This window comes from Tetrao urogallus (assembly GCF_951394365.1).
Source record: "Tetrao urogallus genome assembly, chromosome: 3".
In the NCBI taxonomy this organism is placed as follows: Eukaryota; Metazoa; Chordata; class Aves; order Galliformes; family Phasianidae; genus Tetrao; species Tetrao urogallus.
This window is the reverse complement of record NC_136815.1, coordinates 89708686-89733945: the sequence shown is the minus strand read 5'-3', so window position 1 is coordinate 89733945 and position 25260 is coordinate 89708686. Positions and strand designations below refer to the sequence as shown.

General features: G+C 40.9%; 1 protein-coding gene across 2 annotated transcripts in view; it reads right to left on the bottom strand.

Moving 5' to 3' along the window:
- NFATC1 (nuclear factor of activated T cells 1) overlaps window positions 1-25260 on the bottom strand; it is a gene marked incomplete at both ends in the record, with an annotated part of 111507 nt that overhangs the window by 10477 nt on the left and 75770 nt on the right. For both annotated transcript variants that reach the window (XM_079534000.1, XM_079534001.1), the window contains one exon: window positions 17814-18500. In XM_079534000.1, the coding sequence (XP_079390126.1) occupies window positions 17814-18500 (687 nt within the window). The remainder of the gene's footprint in view (window positions 1-17813; window positions 18501-25260) is intronic.

Sequence of the window (25260 nt, the reverse complement as noted above, 5' to 3'; positions counted from 1 at the left end):
AGGACCTCAGCACTCAGCTGTGGGCCTGCAGATGTGTAATATTTGGCTAAGCATTCAGACACAATGTTGTGACAGGACCCTGCAAGGACCCCCTTCAGTCTCCGGGCTTAGGCTGGTGGCCTCACACAGTAAAGGGCACCTAACTGATGTAACCAAAGGAAAACAGTTAACTGCAACAAAGGTTTGGATGAAAGGCTGTGCAAGCTGATTGCTGTTCATTCTGCACAGCAGCCTTTCCAACGCACCACACCTTTTGTAAAACAGTTACATGAAACAAATGATTATCTCCAGTAGCTTCCATCCACACACATTTCTGAAATACTTTCATTCCAAACTGTTTTGAGAGGAAACATTATAAAGAATGGAAACCTGGCATTCAATCGGATGGAAACCTCTGTTTCCATTTTACAGAATAGGAAAAAAAAAAAAACAAAAAAACCAAAAAAAAAACAACAAAAAAAACAACTGTAGAAAGAATACCTAACATTAACTGCTAAGTAGGGAGATAAAAGATAACTGGAGGCTGGTGTCGGGGAGCACTCTGAGGCTGCATGCACATACCTGCATTTGGACAAGCTTCTGAAGGGTGGGTCAGAGCTGTGTTTGCCACATAAACTTCTGGTTAGAAACTGGAGTTTGACAGACGAAAATTCTGTTTTCTTAAAAACTCACAAAATAAATACTTTTTTCTTTTTTTTTCTTCTTTTTTTTTTTTTTTTTTTTTTTTTTCCCCAAAGCATGGATGAAAGGCTTCTCTGGTCAAGACACAGAGCAAATATTTACAGGTACTGGGGAGACACCATTTCCTCCCTTTAGGCTTCAGCCTAGTGTCTGCCACATAATTTCATCCATTCAATGATTTTTTCTTTCCAGCCATCTGCCAAGAGGAAATAACTTTGCTGTATTGGGAGTCTGGGAATCCTAGAAAACAATCTTAAATCCATAAAATAATAGAAGTGCAGTTTTACTGAGCTGTTCAATTCTATTCTGATTTTTATTACAATGTCAACAAGAGTTTAATTTGTTTTAAAGTTTAGGTTCTTAAATCTGAGTGATATACAGTAGTTTACGGCTTGCTGGCAACAGCTACTGTGGAAAAAAAAAAAAAGGAAAGTGCATATAAAGGCAGTTCTAAGTTTGACATTGTGAAAGCAGGGAGCAGTGCCAAGAGCAGCAAACAGCATGGCTTTCCCAATCCTGGCTGGCTTTAGGGACTGCTTGCTATTGACATCAGTCGCTATGGGATACATTTCCCTGCTCTAACAAATTTCATCTGGAGACTGTAATTAAAAAAGAAATGTCTCAAAGTGTAATTTCTTCCCCTAAAACATTTACAGATGTTAACTAGATTGCTAATGGTGTGAGATGTCTGTGGGCAGAAATCTTCCTCCTTATCTGCTGTGTCAGAGAAGATTTCTTTATTAAAACCAGTCGTGAAGGTAGCGTTGTATCTGTGTGTGTCACTGTGGGTGGGGTGGTGGTGGTATTGGTGGTCGTTTTTTTAAGCCCCCTGCTGAACTGAAAGCTTGGGAGGTGTTTTTTCTTTATCATTTCTTCTTCTTTTTTATGATTTGGAAGTCATTTCCAGTGTTAGCCTGATGGAAAAGTGAAGGTACTGAAAGTGGCTAGCCTAGCAGCCGTCTTTGCCTAGCAGTTAAGAATTCTCCTATCTGAGCTTTACAATTATAATAATAATAGTAGCTGTAACAATAATAATAGTAGGTGACGTAAGTTTTTCTTGCTCCAGTGACTTTTCATCAGTCCCTTTGGCTGGTGCTCCTTCCTAAGCACTGCTAAAAGCATTTATGGGAGCACAGCAGACAAAGGGGAAACCACGAGCGGGGGAACACAGGGGTGGCCGAGCAACAAGGATGCAGCTCCTTGAGAGCAAGAGGCTTCTCCAGCAGTGAAGGCAGGTGCTGCCCATGTATCAGCTGCACCCCTGTGCAGGCTGTGTGCCTGCTGGGCTGCTCGAGGGACTTGTCCCTCCCCAGCACCTCACAGAAGGTGATGGCTGATGGCTGGCACACGTAGCCCAGGCACGGCTGGTTGCTCAGGCCTTCCTCCTGCACTCCCCGCTTGTTTATTTATTTATTTCTGTAACTGGCTTTGATTGGAGCCAGAGCCTTGGGTAAATCAGAGGAATTTCTAGATTTTTCTGAGTGCTGTGAGCTCTTGCTGTTTTCCGGTACCTACTTCCTGCCATATCTAAAATAACAGCAGCTGCATGGGCCTGATAGAGAAGTGCTCCAGGGGACAAATTCTCACAAATGGGGTGGGAAAGAAAAAAAAAAAAGAAAAGAAAGAGAGAGAGACAGTTATTAGGGAGCTGATAACATGCACAGCCAGCATCAGATTCGTTGTTAAGAGTCGATAGTGCTGTAGGCTGTGGATGTTGCTGTCAGAACAAAACAATCCCTGTAAAATGGTCATGGGAATGATAAGTCTCCATGTTTACCGGGATAACAGAGGTAGCTTTACACCACTTGTCCTATTGTATGGAGTATCGGGCCTCGATTAGCTAATGTCTCCGAGGGCCAGATAAGCCAGGATGAATGTCCTGTGCTAGAAGCTTTCATGCTTTCTCTTTGTCATGGCTATCTATGGATAGCTGCTATAGAAAGCCTTGCACACATAAAGAAAGCCCCCATGTCAGAGACAAACATTACAGAAAACGGAAAACTGTTGAAATTATCCAGTTTTCCACAGAGAATGCATGGTGCAGCGCTGTCATTGCTTCATGACGGACTGCAGCACGAACGAGTGCAGCAAATCAGGAGACCTCCATCGTGGCACAAATTGACCTGTTCTACAATGCACAGAGCTAAAGAGGATGCCTGGCCTCAGCCACACAGCCAAAGCCTGGGCAGAACTTTGAGACCATCTGCCAGACATTGCTGTGAAACGATTGCTTAGTAACTGCTTACTCCAGGAGAGAAATGTCTCTTTCCTACTGGTATAAAGGGAGACAGAAACAGGTGTGGTGCATTCATCCCAAATATACCCTATATTACACCCTGTTTAGCATGAGAGCACAGCTCTCTCTGAGATCCCTTCAGCTTAGGCCATGTAACCAACACAAACATTGCTTTAAATATTAGCACACCCAAATAACCAAGAAGAGCCCAGTGAGGGTTTCTGAAACCTCTGCAGGTCAGCCACATTACATACACGATACAAACAGCATTTCATATTGTTGTATCACTGTTAGCCTTTACATTTTAATGTAATAAAATCTTTTATAGTTGCTCTGTGAACTATAATTTGTGTCTGCAACAACTTCGGCGCCCTTACATTTTGACCCAGTGTTAGAATTTTTCATGCATATGTTGGTGGTTTTTTGTGTTGTTTTTTTTTTTTTTCTTTCTGCATAGGACTTTTTAAAGAGCATTCAATGATAGGTTATCTTGTCTGAAAATAGGAGTTTGATCCAAAAAGCGCAGAAGAATTCCTACTGACTTAATTGTCTTTGCATCAAACCCTTACTAAACACAGGCAGACGTGAAGTAGGTCTACAGAAATGCAGGGTACAGGTCTGAAAGCCTGGCAAGAAAGAATCACACACTGCAATGCAAATGTGCCATTTTGCTGATTATCCCTTAAGCATCACTTAAATCACAGAATGGTAGAACCACCAAGGTTGGAAAAGACCTCCAAGATCATCTACCCCTACTGTCCATCTACATTAAATAACTGTTCTCATGCTGATATGGAAAAAAAAGAAAATAGATTAGTTCTCTTCTTTGTGCAGGAATTTTGAATCACATGCAATTTCTGATGTCAGGAGACCTACTCCTGATTCTCAAGAAGTACTTCTGATTTGCAAGAAGACAGCTTTTCTGTTGTTATTTCACCGTGTTGGCTTTAATGCTGGTGCACGCTGGTGCACTTTAATCATAGAGCCCTGCAGGTTCTAAATCATATCCCTAGGCCTAAAAGTCTTTCTTCCACTTGCTTGAGTGCATAGTTCAACTACCAATTTTTGTTAAAATGATGTTCTGCTAGGTAGTTCTCCCCTTCCCTACAAGAGGCTCCTTAAAACACAATCTCTGGCTCATGTTTTGTTAGTAACAATTAGAATTACACAAAGAGGCCAAGTTTAGACTGAGCAGACAACTCTTTCTAGCCTGAACTCATAAAGCCTGAATCTATTACAAACATTTTTCTTCCAAAGAAACACAGTTAACAATGCAAGAAAGTGAATTTGCATTTCAAACGAAGTACAAGAAGTTAGAAATGATGAGGTTCCGCTCAATTCTGTTTTAAAAACTGTTACGGCTATGCTACATGTAGCATACATGACATTATATGTCTATATATATGAGTACATTAATGGCAAACTTGTTAAGGAATTTGGGAAGAGGACTGACAAATTAGATTAGACTAGGTCACAAAAAGAGATGAATCAATCATGATTTTCAGCTTTTGCTCAAGAAAGGGCAACCACAGAGAAGGTCAGAGACAGACTCGAGAGCAGCACTACAATTATTTACTGACATGAGACTGGAAAGAACAACACATAGCTTCAAGTAATGCAACTTGGACTTCAGACACATAGGAAAGAATGGTTCATTTAATGCAACTGATCATAGCCAAATATTAAAATCTTTTGGAAAAGCCCTACCTTTTCTTATTCTACAAACCAGGAATTCGTTATTGGTATACCATGAAATATATGACATCCATTCATACAAATTAATTTCCTTTAGTGATTTCCAGTGGCATATGAGAAACAAATACAAGCCTGTAATGGAAAGAAAAAAGCTAGACAGAAAAGTCTGCTTGCACTTAGAAGTGAAGTAATCTCAAGTGTGCAGGTAGCTAGAACCATCTCTGCAGCTAGAACATTCCTTCTTAAGTAAGTATTAGTTATGAAAGGTGGAAATCAGTGCAGATGCACTGCATCTCAATGAATAAATGCTGATTTACTGTAGTTGTCTCTATCAAGAATGACTTTCCCATGCTAAGATTTTCACTTTCAGGAGCAATGTGCCATGCGGATATCTTTTCCATTTTCTGAGAACTATTCATACTTAGACAATTGGAAGAATTCTTGCAATCATTTAAGGTGTGGGGTTTTTTACTTCTCGAGGTGCTTCTCCTCAGTAAGAGCTTTTCATACAAAATTTAATGTCTTTGAATAACTTTCTGGACACTGACAATTCAGAAAAGAGGCACAGGAAGGCAGTGACCAACACTGTTCAGGGGACAATGCACAACAGAAAGCATAATACAGCCTCATTTGAAGTCGTGTTGATCTGTCAGCTGCTCCCTGAAATGAGCTCTCAGCACAAAAATCACATTGATTGTTGCAGAAATTCGGATTTCTTTATCAGGGAAACCATAGATTTTGCCACTGAAACGTGTCTAGCTGGTGATGTCCACCTCCTAGCTGACTAGAAGTTGAGGTCACAGCTCCCAGGATTAGATAAAGACAGTCTTGTCTCTACCACTTTCCTGACTAAAATACAAGAGAGTAAGTTTCTGTTTCAAATTTCAAAAGCAGACTTTTTTTTTCTTTTCTTTTCTTCTGAATATTCATTTAACAACCAAACAAATGGTCCATCCATTTGAAGCTTTCTTAAAGGGGAATCTTGCAGCTCTATCAAAAGTCCATTTACTTGTCATACTCTATTTTGTGTTGAGTGCTCTATAGTAATAAAATCTGTCCTGCTACCTGGTCTGTTTTACATGGGCAGGCTCTGCTGCAGTAAACTGGCTGACGAGGACAGAAGGTGCATTTTGCAGCAGCCAGCAGGATGAGACCTCAGACACCAGACCTTAATAATAGACAGAAAACTTCCAGATCAACTGTTGGTTACTGCTCTGCTTTAAAATGGCGATGCTCCCCACAATGCAACCCAATGGTAGGGATGAGATGGGAGAGGAATTTTCTCTTTTAGTTGAGTAGATTATTTTTATTACTTTTTTTTTAAGTATATGAGTGATTTTGGTCTGGAAACACAATTTTTTGATGAGATGCCATTCAGTCCAGGTGTTTTTCCCAAGTTAATATTAAATATAGCTCTGGAAAATTCAGCAGATGTTTCAATTTTTTTCTAGATCCAAACTTTTATTTTTTATTTTTTGCTATCACTTTGTCTTTATTTAAGTAGTTGATTCTAATTGATTCTTTAATGCAGTAATTCACAATGTGTTTTGAATCTCCTGTTAATTTACTTGCAACTTTGCTATTATTTCCCGTGATTTAACACATCCTGTTTTAGAACATCCATCAAAGTTGATGGAAAATTTTTTCATGGCATTTGGATCACATCCTGACTGTAATTTTAATGCCATCTTTCTAAAGTTCCAAAGTAAGGGGATTTCCTGTTTTATTCTTCAATCATATAACATTGAAAATGAACTTCTAAAAATCCTTCCCTGCCTTGTCAAAGGCCAATCACTTCTACTCCTCCTAGCAATGTTATTTTCTCTACATAATTTCTATTGGGGAAGAGACAATGAAAAATTCTTTCTCTAATTTTTTTTCTGATTTTTTCCAGAACGCCCTGTTATATTGTAAAGAAGTCTTAATATAAAAGATTCTCACTAAGTTCAGGTGGTGTGACTGTATTTAGTCAGAGTACTCACCATCCCCTCGTTTTTTAACATGTTTTTGAGGATCTGTGGGCTTCCTGCAGGAGCCCTCTCCATTCAGTGGTAATTCTGAAGCTGTCTCCCTGACAGGAAAGCGCAGAGAGAACTCCCATGGAAATGCCCAGTGGAGCTGCCCCTGTGCAGTGCAATAACCTCACTGCAGATCAGTATCGGCATCACACTGCTGCTTCATGAACGTTTTTTTAGGTCTCATCTAACCTGCTTAAGGTTAATGCTTATTTCATCATCTCCTTTCATTTTTCTCTACTGGTAAATTATTTTGGGGCAAAATGGAGCATTCTTTAAATATACTCCCATATGGCACGCAAATCCTGGGCTATTACTACTCATTTCTACTATTTCAGTTTTAGACAAACTTCTCTCACACCCACACTCACCATTTCTCCTCTTCTTCCAAAATCCATCGTTTCTCTTTTTTTTTTTTTTTTTTTCCCTTGAATGAGCATGCTGTATTCAACTTTCCTCTCATTTCTCTTTTTCTCAAGCCTTCTTTTGTTCTAGTTATGTCACCAAGTATTTTCGCAGACAGACTTTACATCTGAAACTTTCAAATATGTGCTAACCATTTCACAGCGTCATGAGAAAGCTTCCCTTTTTTGTGTGTGTTCCCCACGTAAATGTATATACGTTGCCTCTGTTGCAAAAGATGCTTTCACACGACCGTGTCCTTCCAAAACCTTATTCCTCAACATCATCACAGCTGGTTCATCATTAGTACTTTAGTTTACCACATTTGAGACTCTGAATACCACGAATCCAAAGACATACCTCTGTAAGGGGAAGCTGCCTGGACAAGTTGTTTAGGCTTATGCAGATGCACTGAGGTGAAAGCCCTCAAGCAACTAGCTGAGTCCAAGTGCAGCCTGGAATGTGGTGGAACACAGCTAGGACTGGAAAAACGCCAACTAAGAGACAGGAGCTCATCTTGATCTGTTGCTGCAGTTTACAAAAAGAGTAGCTGAATAACAAGCATTTAAATGCCTGAAAATCATTCATCAATAATGACAACTACAGCTCAGAAGCTTGCAACAGCATGGAGTCAGATTTCAGAGCTGCAAAGGGCAACTTGGTTCAGAAACTGAGCACAATGGAAGTCCCAACAGAATGGGCTTCTCCTCTTGACCTCATGTTTCTAAGAAGTCTTACTTGAGAGACACCTGCATGAGCCAACGTGGAGCAGAAGGGCAAAAGCTCGCTTGATCTTGATTTTCAGTACGAATACAGACCGTGAAAGCAGGGCCTCACGATCCTTCTGACTTTCCTTATAGTTTAAAATATAAGTGGCTCACAGACCAGAAGCAAGGTGTGTTTATGGCTATTTCTGTGCTTCTGAGTTAAAAGTGGATGGCTACACCTTGAAGAAGAGGAAACACTTTAGCTACACATGGATTTGGACAGTAGGTGAAGGGCCTTAACCCTAGTTGTAATTGAGTTCCATTGACCTTGCCAACTCTTATGGACTCTCAGCCAATGCACCTTAAAGTAGGCAAAAGAATTAGTATACTACATCTTGTATCTCACTACATACGCACGTAGGTTGCTCCAAAAGTAATTTCTCCTATTTATTTCCATGGAAACTACAACAGATATAGGAAGCACAATAACACTATCTGATAGAGCAAACTCTCACCTACAAAACACTTTTTCAACACAGTCACCACCATTAGCTACGCATTTTCACCAGAGCCTGCATGCTGCACTTGTCAAAAACCTGCACCTGCAGAGGTGACCCACTGTAGCTTCACCACTGCTGAAATGCAACACCCCCATCTCACTGTGCTCGTGTCTTCTGTTTGGTCTCCATAAACATTCAGAGGGCGTTGATGAGTGTCCATGGGTGCAATTTTTTCCAGATGGAGGAATTCAGTGACATATATTTGCTTCATACACACTTCCATGTCAGACGCCATTTTGTCAGACTGCCCCTCTGCTGTTGTCTGTCACACAGCAACAAACTGTAATGAAATACTGGCAGGAAGGTTCGACCTCTCCTACCTCTCCTACACTGTGGGTCAACCTAAGAAAATAGCAGGCATTAGTTTCAGAGAAGCCTGTTGTATATATGCACACATACTTATATATGCACACATGCATACATTATGTGTTTGTTTATGGATTTGCATACACAGGATAGAAATGAACGTTTAAATATTTTGCATTTTCGCATTTTTGGAGGCTTCACTCATGACCCCAAAAGGCTTTTTTTCTACTTCTTAAGTAGTTTGCACAAGAGTTTATTCACAAGATGGCAATGTAATACATATTTTCCCTGAAGCACTAGAAAAAGAGCTGACTGCTGCTCCCAGGATATCAAAATTAGTTAGTTATATCTATTGCAATATCTATCCTGGAACCACAAAGATATCATAGCAGGTATGAAATGGAATAAATCTTTAGCCTTAGCTCCTGCAGAGAGCTAACATCAAGAAAAATCTGGACAGCAAAGACATGAAGAGTAAATTCCCACATGAATGCAGAAGGCTAAAACTAAGTAGAAGAAAATAACATTTGGGCAAAGGAAGATGAGAGGAATGTTCTTCTACAAACATGATGCTTGGAAACACAAGTCATAACTACATAAAGATGAAAGAATTTAGTCCACTAAATGTGGACTTTAACGGTCTGTATAATTGCTTCCCAAGATCATTCACATGCACATATTCATGTGCTTAGGGCCAATACAGTTGAGGATTTTTTATGTACTTTCAGGACCATCTCACTTCCTGATACTTGTCTTGTAGCAAACTTGAAAGTATGGAAAATGTAGAAGGCCAACCGACCAAGCCAAGCCAGCAGAACAGGGCTGGGCCAGCTTTCTGGTTTGCAGACAAACCCAACCAAACTGGTTAACAAGGAATAAGTCCATAGTTTCCTTATTTCTTACTTACCAATAGTTTCTGAATATTTTCAACATTTAGACTTCACAGGCCTTTTCAGTTACAGAGGAGGAGGAGGGGAACATTTTGCGGGTCTGTTTTTTTTCATAAGCTTCCTCCCAGTCCAGTGATAAGCCTCATGTGGAAAGCACGTTCCCTCTTTGTTGCAATCAGCACTAGCCCCTCAGAGAGGAGAAAAGATCAGGAGCCAGGTTATCAAACAGCCCATTCTTAACAGTGATGGTCAAGCTATGTGCCCACAGTTGTCCAGCAGATGCAGATGACACAACTGACCGTGCTGCACTTGAATCTCCTAGAAAAATTTCCTTCTCTGCATGTCTATCTGCGACCAGATTGCAATGAATGCAGCTATTATGCGTTTTAACTACCAGCCATATGCCTGGTCCTGTTCCCAATAAACCCAAAGGGAACAGTGTTATTGACTTAAGTGGGAGCAGAGGCAGGCCCTCTGCCACTCTGCAGTCTAGCAACATTACAGCTTGCTAACACTCAGCCAAGAGCACTGTACGTGAAGTCAGTGAGTTTGCTCATGAGAGCACTTCCTCTGACACGTATATGTTTTCTGGGCTAAGTAAGAGACTTGCTTCAGCCCAAGTCTTCTATTTGCAGCAGAGGTCTCTATGACACTCTCCATGCAGAAGAGGGATTTTAAAAAGCAACTTCCCCAGCAGTGTTTTGCCAGGAGGGATTCAAGACATGCGAGCACGGAGGCCATCACACAGCCACACAGCCACACCTGGCCAGCTAACACTGCACAGCTCAGCAGAAATGTTTCAAACAAACAACATATTCCTAAAATGAATTGCATTGGAACAAAGCTTTCTCAAGAAGCTTGTGCTTCTGCAAGCCACATATTTTCCTTGGCGCTCCTCCAGGCTTAAAAGCAGATGTAAATGTTACAAAGGCTCAGATACAGCAACTTCTTCTCCCCTGATCGCCAAGGAAAACTTGCAGAAAATAGCCCACGAAACCTTTACCATTTGAAACAGCAATGCTTACAGCCATTACGATTGAAATAGGAGAATGAAACAGACATGGAAGTGGGGGGCAGTTTTTTCCCCAATTAATTGCACTATGACTACAAGTGTGAAGTTGGCATTCAGAGGCAGTGTAATGCTTCGTGATCTGTACACTAAAAATTTGAAACACTTGATGTGAAGGTGTGCATGCAGATGCACATCAAACAGAGGCTGGCTGAACTTTGTGCACTGCAAATCCTCTGGGGTATCAAAACAATGCAAAGCACGGCCTATGGATTTCTACAGCTTTCCCAACACTTTACCACCCTCCTGGTCCCAACTTCTGTGCCTCCTTAAGTGTCTACAATCACCGAATGAAGGTGGAGGCACTCAGGACTTCCCTGAAGAAGCTAGATCTGTCTTGAAAGCCCAAGAATCAAGGGCCTCCCTGGGTATCTAAGCGCTGGTGATAGAAGAAAAAGTTCAGTGGTAGATTGCACAGGTGCTGCAATTAGAGGCAGTCAGATCTGCTCTGAGAGCACCCACGCAGCCAGGGCTGGAGGGAATCAGGATGTGACACCTAGTCTGATCACCTGCTCCTCTGGGGACTTCCTTCTGGCGAGCCTCTAGGGAGACTCAATTCACTTAAACTCGCTGGGGGCAGCTAAACTTCCTCCCTAGTCCAGGAGCGTGGTTTTGTGTAACAGGACACCCCTCAAATTCAGACGTGCACATCCAACAGAGATCTGACACTAACAAATTACTTCAGTCCTCCCTTACTCATCGCGCACAACCCAGGCCCCGAACGTTAACAACTCAGCATGTTTTATCACAGTAGCATGTACACTTTCAATCATCATTAGAAGTGAGGAGGGTCTTGGGGCAGGCACTGGGCCAGATTAAGTAAAACTTTCCATGAGGACAGCTATTTGTGTTTTTCCCAGAACTGCTACTCCAGGCCAAGAAGGAGGGAGGGAAAAGCTCACACAAGCCAGACTGAAGTGTAGACAGTGTTACTGGACTTTGCAGACTACCTGCATGTTGCTCTAATGACATCTGGACTACTGAAAATCACAGAGTGCGCTCAGGAGTTTTCAAAAGCATAATTGTGGCAGCAGCAGACTAAACTTAATGCCTTAAGAGCCAATCACTTTAATCACGACGCTGAGATGTATGAAAAAGGATACATTTCAGCAAAAGAATAATTCTGTCTGCTATAGTTCCTGTTCAAATAAACTATATCACCAAACCACGCGCATTTGAAGAATACAGAGGAATAATAAGGAAAAGAAAAAGAAGAACATATGGTCTAGAGGCAAAAAAATTTCATATATACAGTATAGGAGATATATGGACTTGTCAGACATCTAACAGTTCAACACTCTGTAAGCAATTCATGGGAATGACATTAGCAATAGCTCATATTACGTCCAGGAGTTACAGCTTTTACTGCAAAAGTTATTTTTAAAAGAGTCATGTTTAAAATGAAATGACTGGCAGGGCTGCAGCTTTCAGTAACACTTTACCTGTGGTTTTGCCACTTTTACATACTTATTGGGGGCTTAATGCTCCCAATTTACCTTTTCAGACTAAAATAAAAGTTGCAATGAGTGCATTCATTGGCACAGCACTATAAAACTCACAGCTGTGCAAAGACAATCACAAGAACAAAAGCCTCCTTGTTTTAAAAAAGAGGATGATATGGTTTTGATACTTTCTGTTAGCCGTGTATATAAACATCAGATATCTTCGTTTATGGTTTATGTATATCCATCTATCTACATGAAGATTTATAGTTCAGATCAAGTGAAGATCAGGATAGCGACTTTTACGAATGTGTCTGTGTGGAGTGGAGGAGGCTGACTTAATAAACAAAACTTCAGACAAGCGATCTGTCTTTCAGATATTGTTATTCCAGCTCTGGCATTTACACGGGACCTGGGGCATTCTGGAAAAGAGTTTTTAAACTGAGGGTGAAATTCTGGTCCCACTACAGTCAGTGGTAGCTTGCTGCTGCCTTCAAATGGCTGGGACTTCATCTCAAAATTGGGCAGAAGTTGAAGAAGCCGAGGCCTTCTTCAGCTTCTTAACTCAAATGTACCTTTACTAAAGAATCCTCCAGGTTGCTGTTTCACTTTTCATTAAAAATTGCCTTTGTAAAGTTTTATGCATTCATATAGCAAATTCAGATCAAAGCATGTACCCTGATATCTGCTGAGAACATAAATAATACACCTTTTTCCTGTTGGTACCAATGTGTTTCCCACTAGCTTTTTAGAAATAGCTTCATTTTCATCTGTAATGAAAATGAATTTCTTTGATGTTTCTAATGGCAGGAAATAATTTCACAATTGAGTATCATTCTGCTGCAGGTAAAAATGCCATAGCTTTTGGGAGTGCCAGTTACAACCTGAAAAATGTTTCTTGGCATTAACATACCTAATTGAACTCTCCATCCTGGTGAAATAAAAAGATTTGGAGATTCTGTGTTACACCCAGACTACACTAGATCCAGGAAAGGGAAATGGGGATAAGGTAGATGATTTCAAGTCACCTTTAGCATCCCCTGTTGTGAGCCTGGCTGGTCCCCAAGCTGCCTGAACATCCTGAAAGCTGTGTGAACACAGCTCCACCACTTTTGGCTTGGAATTTCTTCTACCACTAAGAAAAGTAATCAAAATTTGGGAAAATTATTTGAGTTTCCCCAGACAACAGAAAAGAAGTAGTATTATTTCAGAAACAGACTGTCACAGCTTTTGACCCAGGTCCCTTTTAGAGGGCTAGTGAGAGGAGCTACTCAAAAGTGAGATATAAATTAAGGTAAATTTTCACATCCCCTTGAAATAATGATGGTTCCAGGGACTAGGGAGAGCTCCCATCAGCTCACACTTTCCCCAAACTGACTGTCTCTTTTGGCAATGTCAATTCTGCTTTATCCCTCCAAAGGCTGTACAGCACTTTAGACTCATTGATTCCCTCCCCCCCAAAATGTTGAGTCTTAAAAGCAATTATCTGCATGTATCTGTACTGAAGATGTCCTGCAGGTAGACAAATCAGACTGCCTGTCTGCCTAAGGATTTTCCATGGGCTCTACCACCCTACACACCCAGTACTGCTCCTGGGTTGGATTTGTAAGGGGAAAATCATGTAATCTGTGCTGCCTAGAGCAAGGACAACATAGGCACGTGGAGACAGTGTTAGCACTGGAGTGGTCTGCCAGGGTGCTGCAGTGTGCTGCAGGCTGCTGTGAGAATTCCTGGCAGGGAGGACAGGAGACAACATCTCTTCTATTGCAAAGAACCAGAAGAGGAACAGCACGAGGCATAAATGTCACATTTCAGCTCCTTCATCAGACCATGCTTTTAAACAGCACATCAAATCTTGCTGTGAATGCAGCAGCAGAAGTCAGCCATAATCTTTGTTTGGAGGTTGAACTCATAATTATTTGAAATGAGTGCTGGTATACAAGCCAGATAGTTTTCAATATCAAGAGTGTAGCCATAATATATCAGGTATCACTTTATGGGGTGAGTTTGAAATCTGTTATACATTTTGAATCATATATGCACATATTGAAATGGACAGCGCATTTAATGAGTAACCCAGGTGGCTACTGTGGATTCTGATTTAAAACAAGATTGCCAAGACCAAAGCTAACTTGCCAAAATGGAAATCTCTTTGGGTGCTCCCTTTATATCAGTTCAGCTGCCCACCATTACAGAAGCAGAGAAGTGTTATGTACAGGATATATATTATACATATACTCACTGACTGCTTTTTTCCATCTTTACACTCCAGTATAGATGGTCTATATTTGGAGTTACTCCAGACCACAAAGAATGAGTATTGCTTTGATCCCATAAACTGAAACCAAAAAATTTCTGTTTATACCTGTTCCAAAATTGCTACATATATATTAGTTACATAAATTAAACCTCTCCAGATTTTTTTTTTTCTAGGAAAACAAGCAACCAAAACTTTACCAAATATCACCTGGCATAGCCAGTTAGATATTTCATTTGTCCAGTAGTCCCATAAGTATGTCAGATGTCTGTATCTCACACTTTTTGTAAGTACCTTCAAGTAAAACTGGAGGTATGAAGTAGTTACAAGACACTACGAATGTTTATTTATTTATGGAATTAAGCTTTGCAAATTTAATTTTTAGTGTCACCTCAACACTGCATTACTTTTAATCTACCTTAAGGATGAGGGAAAGAGTTGATAGAGTAATATGGAAGGAAAGGAAAGCAGTGAAGTACATCTGACATCGCTCTAGCTCTCATATTGACATCAGGTACAAATATTTAGAAAAACTAAAAGTAATTTAAATTAGGCTATGTAATTTAAAGATGGATACAACTGAACAACAAACAATGGTGATGCTTTAAAAAAAAATCAGGCACATGTAAAATCCATTCTCCCTCTGAACAGTGCCTTATTCCACAATTAGTACCAGAGGTCTGAATGAGACAGCCCCAGGCACAAAGGCACTGCACACATGGGGTACATATCTCACTGAACATCAACTACTGGGACACCAACTGCAATCACATAAGTTTCTAGGCAGTCCCCACAGTGGCCAAACTGAGACTGTGTCAGGAAGGCAAGACATCAGCCTTTCATAAGTTGGGGGTGAGCATGATATGGGGATTTTTTTGCTGAGACAGGATGAGCCGATTAGATAGATATTTGCTGGGGAAGATAAAATGACATCAGATGTGGCTGCAAGTCTTGCACACTCTAGACTACCACCCAGTCTGCCACTCAGTGTGGTCCTACTGCAAAAGGCTTTCTGCACATCTGACGGGCTGCACCCACCAAATGCAGTTCAGTGAGCTGATCCAATGGAAAACTGTGTAGATTTTGCTATTCTTGTAGAGATAATTTTCTATTAGCCTGTTCTGCTGCTACATAATTAATTGATATTACTCAAAGGAAGCAGCAAGAGCATGTGGCCTAGATGGACTGATGCAATCCTGACCATGGAGAGCCTATAAGTTAATCACATCAATTGTAATGCGAAAACATTATCTGCACAGGTTGTTCTTAGGTTGCCTACATGAATGCATAGATGTAAACCGGCTTTGAGCCTGACATACAGTTTTGTGCTTCTGTGCTGTGTCTGAGGTACGTCAGTGTCCTGACCAGCACCTATCCCACAGGATGTGGTTCCAGCCTCCAGCTCCTCTGCTGCACAGTTCCTGTCTCAGACCCAATATAGAGATGAACAAGAAGACAGTAGTACTCTTTTCCTGACATCATCAAAGGCAAGGCACAGAGCAGATGGCCTTTTCTTTAGGCAGTGAGATAGGGCACAGACGAGTAACAGTAAGTTCATGTGGACAAGGCTGCATTAGTCTGTGACAGACCTAAACATCAGTTTAGTCACAGAAAAGGTAGGTCCTCTAGTTACCATTTCTGCTTACCCATAGAGCAAACTGCTGTTGCTTGATTTTTTGAAATAACATACATTATTCTATCTTCTATTATACATCGTTGCCATGTTACATCTACACATTATTTTCTTGGCTGATAGTTCTTGTGGTCAGCCATGGAGTGATTTTGATAACCTGATGGATGCCAAAGAGAAGTGTGTCTGAATTTGGTGAGCTGAATAGATCCTCAAAGTCAGCTTTAAGTATCAGTGCAGATGTACATGATGGTTTCTACAATTACTTCTGTCTGTCAGATGACTGGTATGCATGTGTGTCCGGAAGAGAGAACGGAACAGAAATGGGTAAAGATTAAGCCACTTATGCTTTGTCAGAAAGAACGCATGTTGCTAAAAAAATTTAAACTTCCATTCCAGATCAAAGCTCCTTGATCCTTCAGGAGAGACCTGAAGTAGATAGGGTTGATAAGCTCTGCTCTCCACATCTGAGCTGCAGTCCAGTTCCTCCGCAGAGATGAGACAAAGGCGGACTTGGTAATGCTGCGACAAAAGTGCTTGCTGGATTTTGGAGAGGTAAGGCAGAAAGACTATCCATTCTTTGTGCTCTTCTAGAAAGACAGCTGTAGACTAGCTTTACAGAAATAACTTCCAGTTTCTCTCAAAACCAAAATCTGGGCACGATTTTCTGTTCTGGTTTGTGTCCACTTCTTGTTTGGTTTGTTGAAAATTTTACTCCTCACTGTGCAGATATGTGGTGAAAAATGTACAGTACATGAAGATAACACAGTGTCAAATAAGTGTTGGGCAAAACTTCAGTGAACTGAACTCCTAATTAGGGAAATTCCTCACAGCTGTCTATCATGTAATCAATAACAACTTCTGTTGCAAAAAATGATTTTCCCAGAGTCAAAAATCAAAGGACTGCTCCTAAAGCTCCAAAACATTCATTTATAATCCTAATTCAGTGAGTATCATGCTGTTTAAAATAAATTTTTTGTTTGTTTGTTTGCTTTTGCAATGAACTGTCTTTAAATTCTCCCTGAAAGACAGTTGCATTCAGAGGTTCCTTGGCACTAATTGGTTCCAATGCAGCCATTTCAAAGGCATTTCTTTTTCAAATAGCATGGCATGGCACGTTATATAAAGTTATATGGCTATTGGAAGGGAACTCACGTACTGCATTAAGGTGAGGGTTCAGAATACTTCTGGGATACTTACCAGCATGTGCTAAATCACAGTTCAGTGAGGTCACATAATCAAATTCCAGATTACCCCTTTTATTATGCTCAGCTAATAAATCTTTGGAAGCTGGAGTCTGACAAGTTCATCGCAGCATTTTAATATTTCAGTGGTGCATGTAGAATATATATGCATAGAAAATCTTACAAGAAAAGAAAAAGAAAAAAGTGGCAGCAAGTCCTCAACAAGAATAAGAATGGAAGAAAAAGAAGTAGTATCAGATGCCACCAGACTGAAAAGTTACGCTGAAAGATGTGTCACTATTTTTTATTTAAATTTTCACAACTGAAGGAGAGCAGTTGATCATTTAGTTCCAGTGAGAAGATTTGTGTATCAGAAATTTTACTTCATTATGGACAGAACAATGTTAAATATGTTTTCGCTGCAGTTTCATGAGTCACTGACATAGGCATAAGCCAAGACCATATAGTTAAGATTATTGCAGTGTAGCTGTTGGTCATGCAGCCAGCTCTATGGTAACTGATAGCATTAAAGGCTTAGATAATATGGTTTCATTATTGCAAGTGAAACTGAGAACCTTTTTCCATATAGAAACAAACCGAGCAAACTCAGCATAATTCCACCAGGCTGTTAATTATACTTTTTTTTTTCCACCCGAATTCAAAAGGAGGAGGAAGTTAAGGGAACTCACTGATAGAGCAACATGGTTGAATGCAAACCTCTACGCTCTGGAAGACTTACCATCATCCAGGTACATCTGGTCCAATTCCTCAGGTTCTCGCTTGATCGTTACAGGAATAGGGGCCAAATTATGATTACTTTCCTCATGCAACTCTGGCAATGACAGTGGTTGGGTTGTTGGAGACTCATTTCTGTGAACCTTCGGCAGTTGCTGCTGCTGTTGACCCATTATGGATGAGTGAGTTGGACTGCAGGACTGCAAATAGGTTGGCTCTTGGGTAACAGATGGAACTGGAGAAGAGGGACTGTTGGGATAGAGTGTTTGTTGATAACCAAGGGGACAGCTACTGCTCAGATGTTGACTCACCTGCGGCTGCAGCATGATGTGAGATGATTGCTCGGGGGAGCTTGGGTGCACAACTATAGACCTTGGCACTTCCTGTATGGTGGGGACACCTCCAGCGGGCTGCTGAAGTCCGAGGTGACTGTGGCCTGGGTTGGGGATGCACTTGTAAGGAGAGGATGAAAGGTCGTGCAGCTTGGGGCTTGCGTTGGGAGAGGGTGACATCACCGTGTTCCTCTGCTGACAGGAGGCGAAGCCAGCCATGAGGCACGAACCAGGATCAGGGGGCATCATGATCTGCTGGTTGTAGTATGGTTTAGAGAGAGGGCTTAAGCCTTGGTTCATTGGTCCACAGGTTTGAGCAGGCTCATAGTCATCTGTGGGTTCTGTTTTTATAATTGGAACTGTTAAAAGAAAAAAGTTTTAAATAAACATGAGCTGCATATTGGTATGATCAAGTTGGCTTGTGGCTAGGATACCCTTTGCAAAACAAACAACGTCTTGAATAAGACTCTGTGTGTCTTTTGCCTAGTTCTCCCACCCTATAAAAAAAAAATGAATGAGTCATCAGCACAAGAAAGTCACAGCTGGTTCTAATATTGAAAAGGACTATTTTCTTTGGACTCTCCTCCAGCACTAATGTGCTATAAAAATCTATTTGCAAATAGCTGTGCTTCAGTGGAAGCTTTGGACCCAAGGGCTCCATGTATTTGTAGTAATCAAAGCAAGAATTTTAACTTGGACATACTACTGCATTTCTACGGCTACCGATGGCCCATTTGACAAATGTCTGCCCATTTGGTAAACTGGTGCATAATAAGGTAGAAAATGGAGCTTCAGAGTTTAGCAAAAGCAAAACTGCAAAGTTAAAAGACAAAGTACTACGTACAGTAAATTTTCAATTATAAAGATATTTTTGAAGGAGTAGAATTTGACTTGTTTAGTTTTTACACTATTGTACGCAATCTTGCTAAACAACAAATGAGTGTAAAATACTCAAGAAGTCACATCCAACTTTTTGTGATTCTAAGTTGGATCCAAGTCCCTAATGCCAGCTCCTAAAAGGTGTTAACTCAGTCTCTGGATACCAAGAAATACTGATTCCTGTTCTACATCTCTGCTTGCTCTATCTGCAGTCTCAAAAGAGGTCCTAATTGAGCTGTTAAACCACGTCTTGAAATGGCACCAGCTCATGGACAGAATGACTCAGTGAGTATCAATCCAGTCATGAAAAATACAGAGCTGCTTTCTCAAGTCAGAGGAAAGATCTTCCTTAAATCAACGTGCCTTTTTCACATCAGCTATCTGTCTCAAACCAGAGAGGTGCATTTCCTGCTTCTCCCATAACAGATGCAGTTCATAGGTAAAAGATGCCTACTTTCTCTGTCAGGAAAATTATAAACAATAGGGCCAAGTCAGTATGTAGATGCATTTCTTCTAGTCAGATGAAACTACAAGACATACAACAACTGACTTCGGATGCCTCGTGGCATTTAATCTTCTTTCTCAAGAGATTCACGGAACAGCCATAGCTTAAGTGGATGTTGGAAATGTATGGTGACACCAGAGAATGTCTGTTAGAATACTAGGATAACAAACCTGTTGTGGCACAAAGTTACTAATGAAACATGTTTCTACACCTCAGCTCAGAGCACATGCTTGTCATGAGTGTTTCTGTGTCTTTATATGCATGTTTTTTACTAACATCCTTGTCCGTAGGTCACTCTGAAAGCAATGCCTCTTATTTATTTCCATGGATCTACAACAGGTACAAAAAGCACAATAACAATATTTGATAGAGCAAATTCTCTGCTACAAAATGCTTTTTAAACATAGTCATCACTGTTAGCTGTGCATTTTCACTAGTCATAACACGATCCTGCGTGCTGTGCTCATAAAAATCTGCACCAGCAGAGGTGACCCACTGTTGCTGTCACCACTGCCGGAATGCATCACCCCCACCTCATTGTTTTTGCATCTATTGTTTAGTCTCTATAAACATACAGCAAGTGTAGATAAACGTCAAAGGGTGCAAATTTTTTCCTCATGGAGGAATCCAGTGACACACCTTTGCTTCATGTGCACTTCCAGGTCAGATGCCATTCTGTCAGACTGACCCTCTGCTGCCATCTGTCACACGGCAACAAAATGCAATGGAATACTGTCAGGAAGGTTCACCCTCTGCTGCCATACCACCAACATCCACCTCTGACATCACAAGCCAACCTAATAAAATAGGAGGCATTGCTTTCAGAGCCGCTCTTATATTCTCCAATCATTTGTTTCTGTATTCGTGTATTATCCTTTTCAACCCATCAAAATGTATGCGTGAGCATGTGTACCTAAAATATCTTTTCTAACACTCACAAATTTTGCTGCTGGTGGATGCAGTTCACTACCCTTGTTTTACAGCCCCCCGGGCTCTTGTTAAGTTTTGTCCTTTTATGTTCTTTTACATACAAACGCTTGCAACAGTTGTTTCAAGATTTCCATCACCCCTAGTAAAAACATGTCTCTACATGTCTCAAATGCAAAGGTGCCACTCAGGATGAACGTATTAAGGATAATGGACTGTCATTGGATTCCTCATAATCTTGTTTTCATCTGCTTGCATGCTGTACACTGGCTAGCACCACTACTAATACACTTGGTTACAGAGAAGCAGAATCCAGGTTTGGAGACAGCTTTATGAAACCAGTATCACACCCTTTATGAAAACGCGAGACCAAAGAAACGCACCTAGATAAATATAGCAGCACAGATATTGTAAGAAAATACCTTTAACAAGTTCCTGAGCTAGCAAATATTCTCATATGTTTTATATTAGGTTCACTGTACTAGCACTAACCACAGCACAGCTGGAAATATGATGGTTGTTGAACACTGAATTTTCCCAATATATCACTGTTATAGAAACACCTGTGCTAAATAATTCCGAGCTCAACCACTGGCAATTCAACTGCAATAAACCCTGGTGCTGTCTGACTTGTTATAACCCAGGGAAGGATTATAGCCCTGGTGGCACACAGGGCTGGAGGGAGGAGGCTTTATGGTTCCTGATCTCAGGCTGGTTTTCATTGTAGCCCTTCACAGCACATCTCTGGCACTTGGCTCACCAGACACTTTTTGTCACTGCACTTTTGATATTTTTCTATATGAAAAACCAGTGCCATGGAGTCAAATGAATGACTGTGAACATCAAAATTCTGTACATCGTTTCCTTATCTCACTACTCTGAATACAGCTGACACAAGCAATGGTCCACAACCGCTAAGTCCTACTCTGCACAAGGCAATTATGTGCAACAGGGGCTATTCCAGACCTATTAGTCCCCAAACTCCTGAAGGTGGTGACAGTAACCGAAAGTAAGTTGTGTAAGTTCAGAGGCAAAACAGAGACTGGCATTAATTACAGGCACTGGCCACAGTAAGTCACAATAGCTTGGTCTCTGACAGTACTTTGGTAGGGGGAACAAAGGGGAACAAAGGGGAATTTCATTTGACATCTGTTTACCCTGTCCTCTTGTATTGCTCTGAACTGATAATCTTGAACTCAGTTATTTCATGCACCTTGAAGTAAGTGTCTGTAAACGAACAGATACTGCCTGCAGCTAGGCTTAGAGCAGTCTGAGCCAACTCAGTCAAACCATTACCCTTTTTTGTGTTTTTCAGGATTGGTTTCTTTTGCTAGACTAAGTACTGATCTGAAAAACAACAACAAAAGTATTAATTCTGAAATGGCAAACGGGTTTGTATCTGGCTTTTCATTGCTTTGAAGTTTGTGTAGACAACACTTTAGAATGAACATATCGATCATACCATGCTGGCACCGCAGCAACTCACTACACTTCAGAAGAGTGCAAACGTCTTTATGAGGTAGCAGTTAGCAAAAGAAGGCTCTGCAGGACATTTTTTCCCTGTAGAAACCATTACTAATGACACAGATGATCTGGAATCAAGCATTCAAAGCTGTGTACGTTAGCAGAAATGTAAGATCCTAACACTTTCCCTTTTGAGCAGACTTTAGCTACTGTATTTCACATGAATAACTATTACTTAACTTACGGGCAACAGAAATACCACTGTTCCCTACCTCACTCCCTTTGTGGAGGCTGAGAACCTTAGCTGGGGGAATAGTGGGAGCAGCTGTGGATACAGCCCTCACAAGTCCACCTGAGCTATCACAGCATCTTCCCCGAGGTGGAATTGGGTGGGTTCCTTCCAAGCAGGCAGGAACAATTACAGCCATCATTGGCTTAGCGTTACCACTTTCCTACTGACTCATGTTTGACTGACTGCACACCTTTACAGATCTGAGCTAGGAGTGTTTTCATTCTCAAACACATCCCTTTGGAAGCACAGTACACTGAGTGCCACAAAGCACCTGTCACTCACATTTGCACTGTCACTCACCTGCAGAAGTGATGCACTTCACACATGATGTGATGTGATACACAGAGCACCATTAATTTTCTCAGAATTAATATGTAGCAGACAACATTAGTAGCGTGACTAACATATAGCTCAAAGACTTCAAATTAGTCATCATCTTAAATGACTTGGTAAGAAAGCTGCCAGCTCAAAGAGCCGCTGTAGTCACACGGCAGGCCTGGGCTGGCACTTAAGTGAGAGCCCCACAGCTGCTCAGGATCTGCAAGCACTTTTAGAAAAAACTCAACTATTTCTACGATTCAGTAGAGCCATAACAAACGACCATAAGCTTTCTGTCTTAAAGCTATGCTGTGGTGCAGAGATAACACCCAGTTTCGCAGGCTCTCAGCTGACTAGAATGAAGAATTGTGACTGAATTTGCCCGAGATTTGCCAATAATAAATTTCAGCGATGATGTCAGAATTGGTGAAAATGCAAACAGAAGGACAATGCACAGTTTCTACATAAACTCATACTCAAAAGAATGCCATTCATTTCAGAGACCCAATTGAAGAATCAGGCCCTTGCTATAAACAGGAAAAATGTCTGTAAACTTGGCTGGTATGGTTAATTTTGAAATGCTTCTTACTTCATAATGCATAAGGTCAGATGACAGATGATTTTAAATTTTCCTCAATTTTGAATATTAAAATAAGACAGAGCTCAAAGTTCTAAATTAGTCTCATAAGCGACTTAATCTGTGCTAATTGGTTTTAAATGGTTCAATAATGCCTTCTTAGGCTCCGGACTTGTGTCATTATGTCATCTAATTTAATATGAAGTTCTAAGAACCGCATGTTGGCAGCAGACCCAGCTATAAATCAAAGCTACCTCCAATTCTTACTCAGAGAGACCAGGGTTATGACATCATACCGGGGCACCGGGCTGAAGACAATGGCCCTCTGTTTGGGTCTGAATGTGAGAAAAATATTTCAGCCAGTTCTTCAAGCCCGTGTTTAAATGAAAGGCTTTTCTAGCAGGTAGAATGCTAATATATCAAGCCTCGAAGAAAAATAATAAATCATGGACATTCAGTAAATGGAGTCAGAAAGTGCTTGAATATAAATTACATATATTTTTGACAATTCTAACAAGCCCATTTGCTTTCATGCTTTGGCAGTCCAGATGGGTTTTAAAATTTTTTTTGGGGGGTGCTATTAAAATATGCGAACTGAGAAAACATAACCATATAAATTAAACAGATGTTTGTCCTGATTAACATTAAACTAACAAATCCCCGTTTCCATGTAGTATTATCAATGCAGGCATTTATGGCACTATAGCACATTTGTTTTGCCCTCGGTTTGACTGAACCTATCAAACAGAGTAGTCACTTTTCACGCTGCAGACTGTGATTATCTCTGAAGGTAAGGATTTCAGTTAGCACACGAAAATCAGAACACCACTTTTTTCATCATGCATTTCTTCAAATTCTGGAATAAATATCTCATGATTGCTAAGAATTTGGGACAAGGCTTCGAAAGAGCATCAAGGAATTAGATGGTCCAAATCTCTACTACTGAGCTGAGATCTGAACTGCCATTTCTGCCCCCACAAACTTCCTTTGTAAGTTAGTTTTGATGGAGGCAGTACATCCTCTTGACTAACAAGCAGACGTTCCCTCAGAAGAAGCTGCTTCAGTTAACACAAATGCTACTGTTCCTCTGCTACTGGCTGACTGAAGGCATGCACATCTCCACGTGCATCTTAAATGCTCTGGATTTGTGCACGACAAAAACTTGGCAGTTTTGGCAACATTGGCTTAAGTGGAGAAAAGACCTTGCTCCATGTTCTGATTCTGGTCTGCTGCTGGGGAGAGGCAATGGGCAGGCTACCTCAGAAACTATAATCTCCTTGTTCTGTAGCATCAGAGCAGCAGTAGCCCAGCAGAGCCTGCCAACTTGTCTGCAGCCCTGGCAATCTCAGTGATGGAGGACTGGACGTTCAGACTCAGGGATTTTCTGGGGCAGCCCTGTGAGGGTCTTTCCAGATACTGTCTGTGAACTGGACGTATTTCCCTAGGCATCAATTCAATCAAAATGTTTTTTAAAGGTCAAGCTAGTATGAGACCTTTGTTTTTTAGTTAATAAAGCCAGTGCACAGTGTGTCAGAAACAAAGAGACCTGTAGGTAGGACGTGTGCATTTTCAGGTTTTTTCTATGTAAGTATCTGAATTCACTCACCCTTCCCTGACTGTACGTTAACAAACATCCCACAGACCTTCACTGAGTTATCACACACTGATCACACAACTGTGGCCTCGTTCCCTGTGTGTGGTTGCAGGGATGGAGCTATAGAAGGTCTCATGGGTGAGATCTCCTGGGCATTTTAGCTCTGTGCTACTCTGGGAGCATGTTCTGCCTCTCCAGAAGAGCATTGGCCAACCCACACTACTGCTCTTCCTGCTTGAAATACATGAGTTGGATGTCCTGTCTTACTTTGCCTAGACAAAATGGGGTTTTCAGTGAGGCCAAATTAAAGATTTTAAAAACTACCATCAAAAAAGCACAAATATACACCATTATACCTAGCACCGGGAAATTTATAAAATTATCTGAAGGAAATGTTGTGAGAAATAACAGAAGGAAATCTTTTCTTAGTACAGGTAGTTCATTAAATCTTCCTCTACATTATCTGACAGAAAGATGCACTTTCTCAGTGAGCAAGTGGCACACGGGGAAGCACTGAGCTCTCACCCTGGCTCAACCTGCCTGTGCCCACTCTACCACCTGTT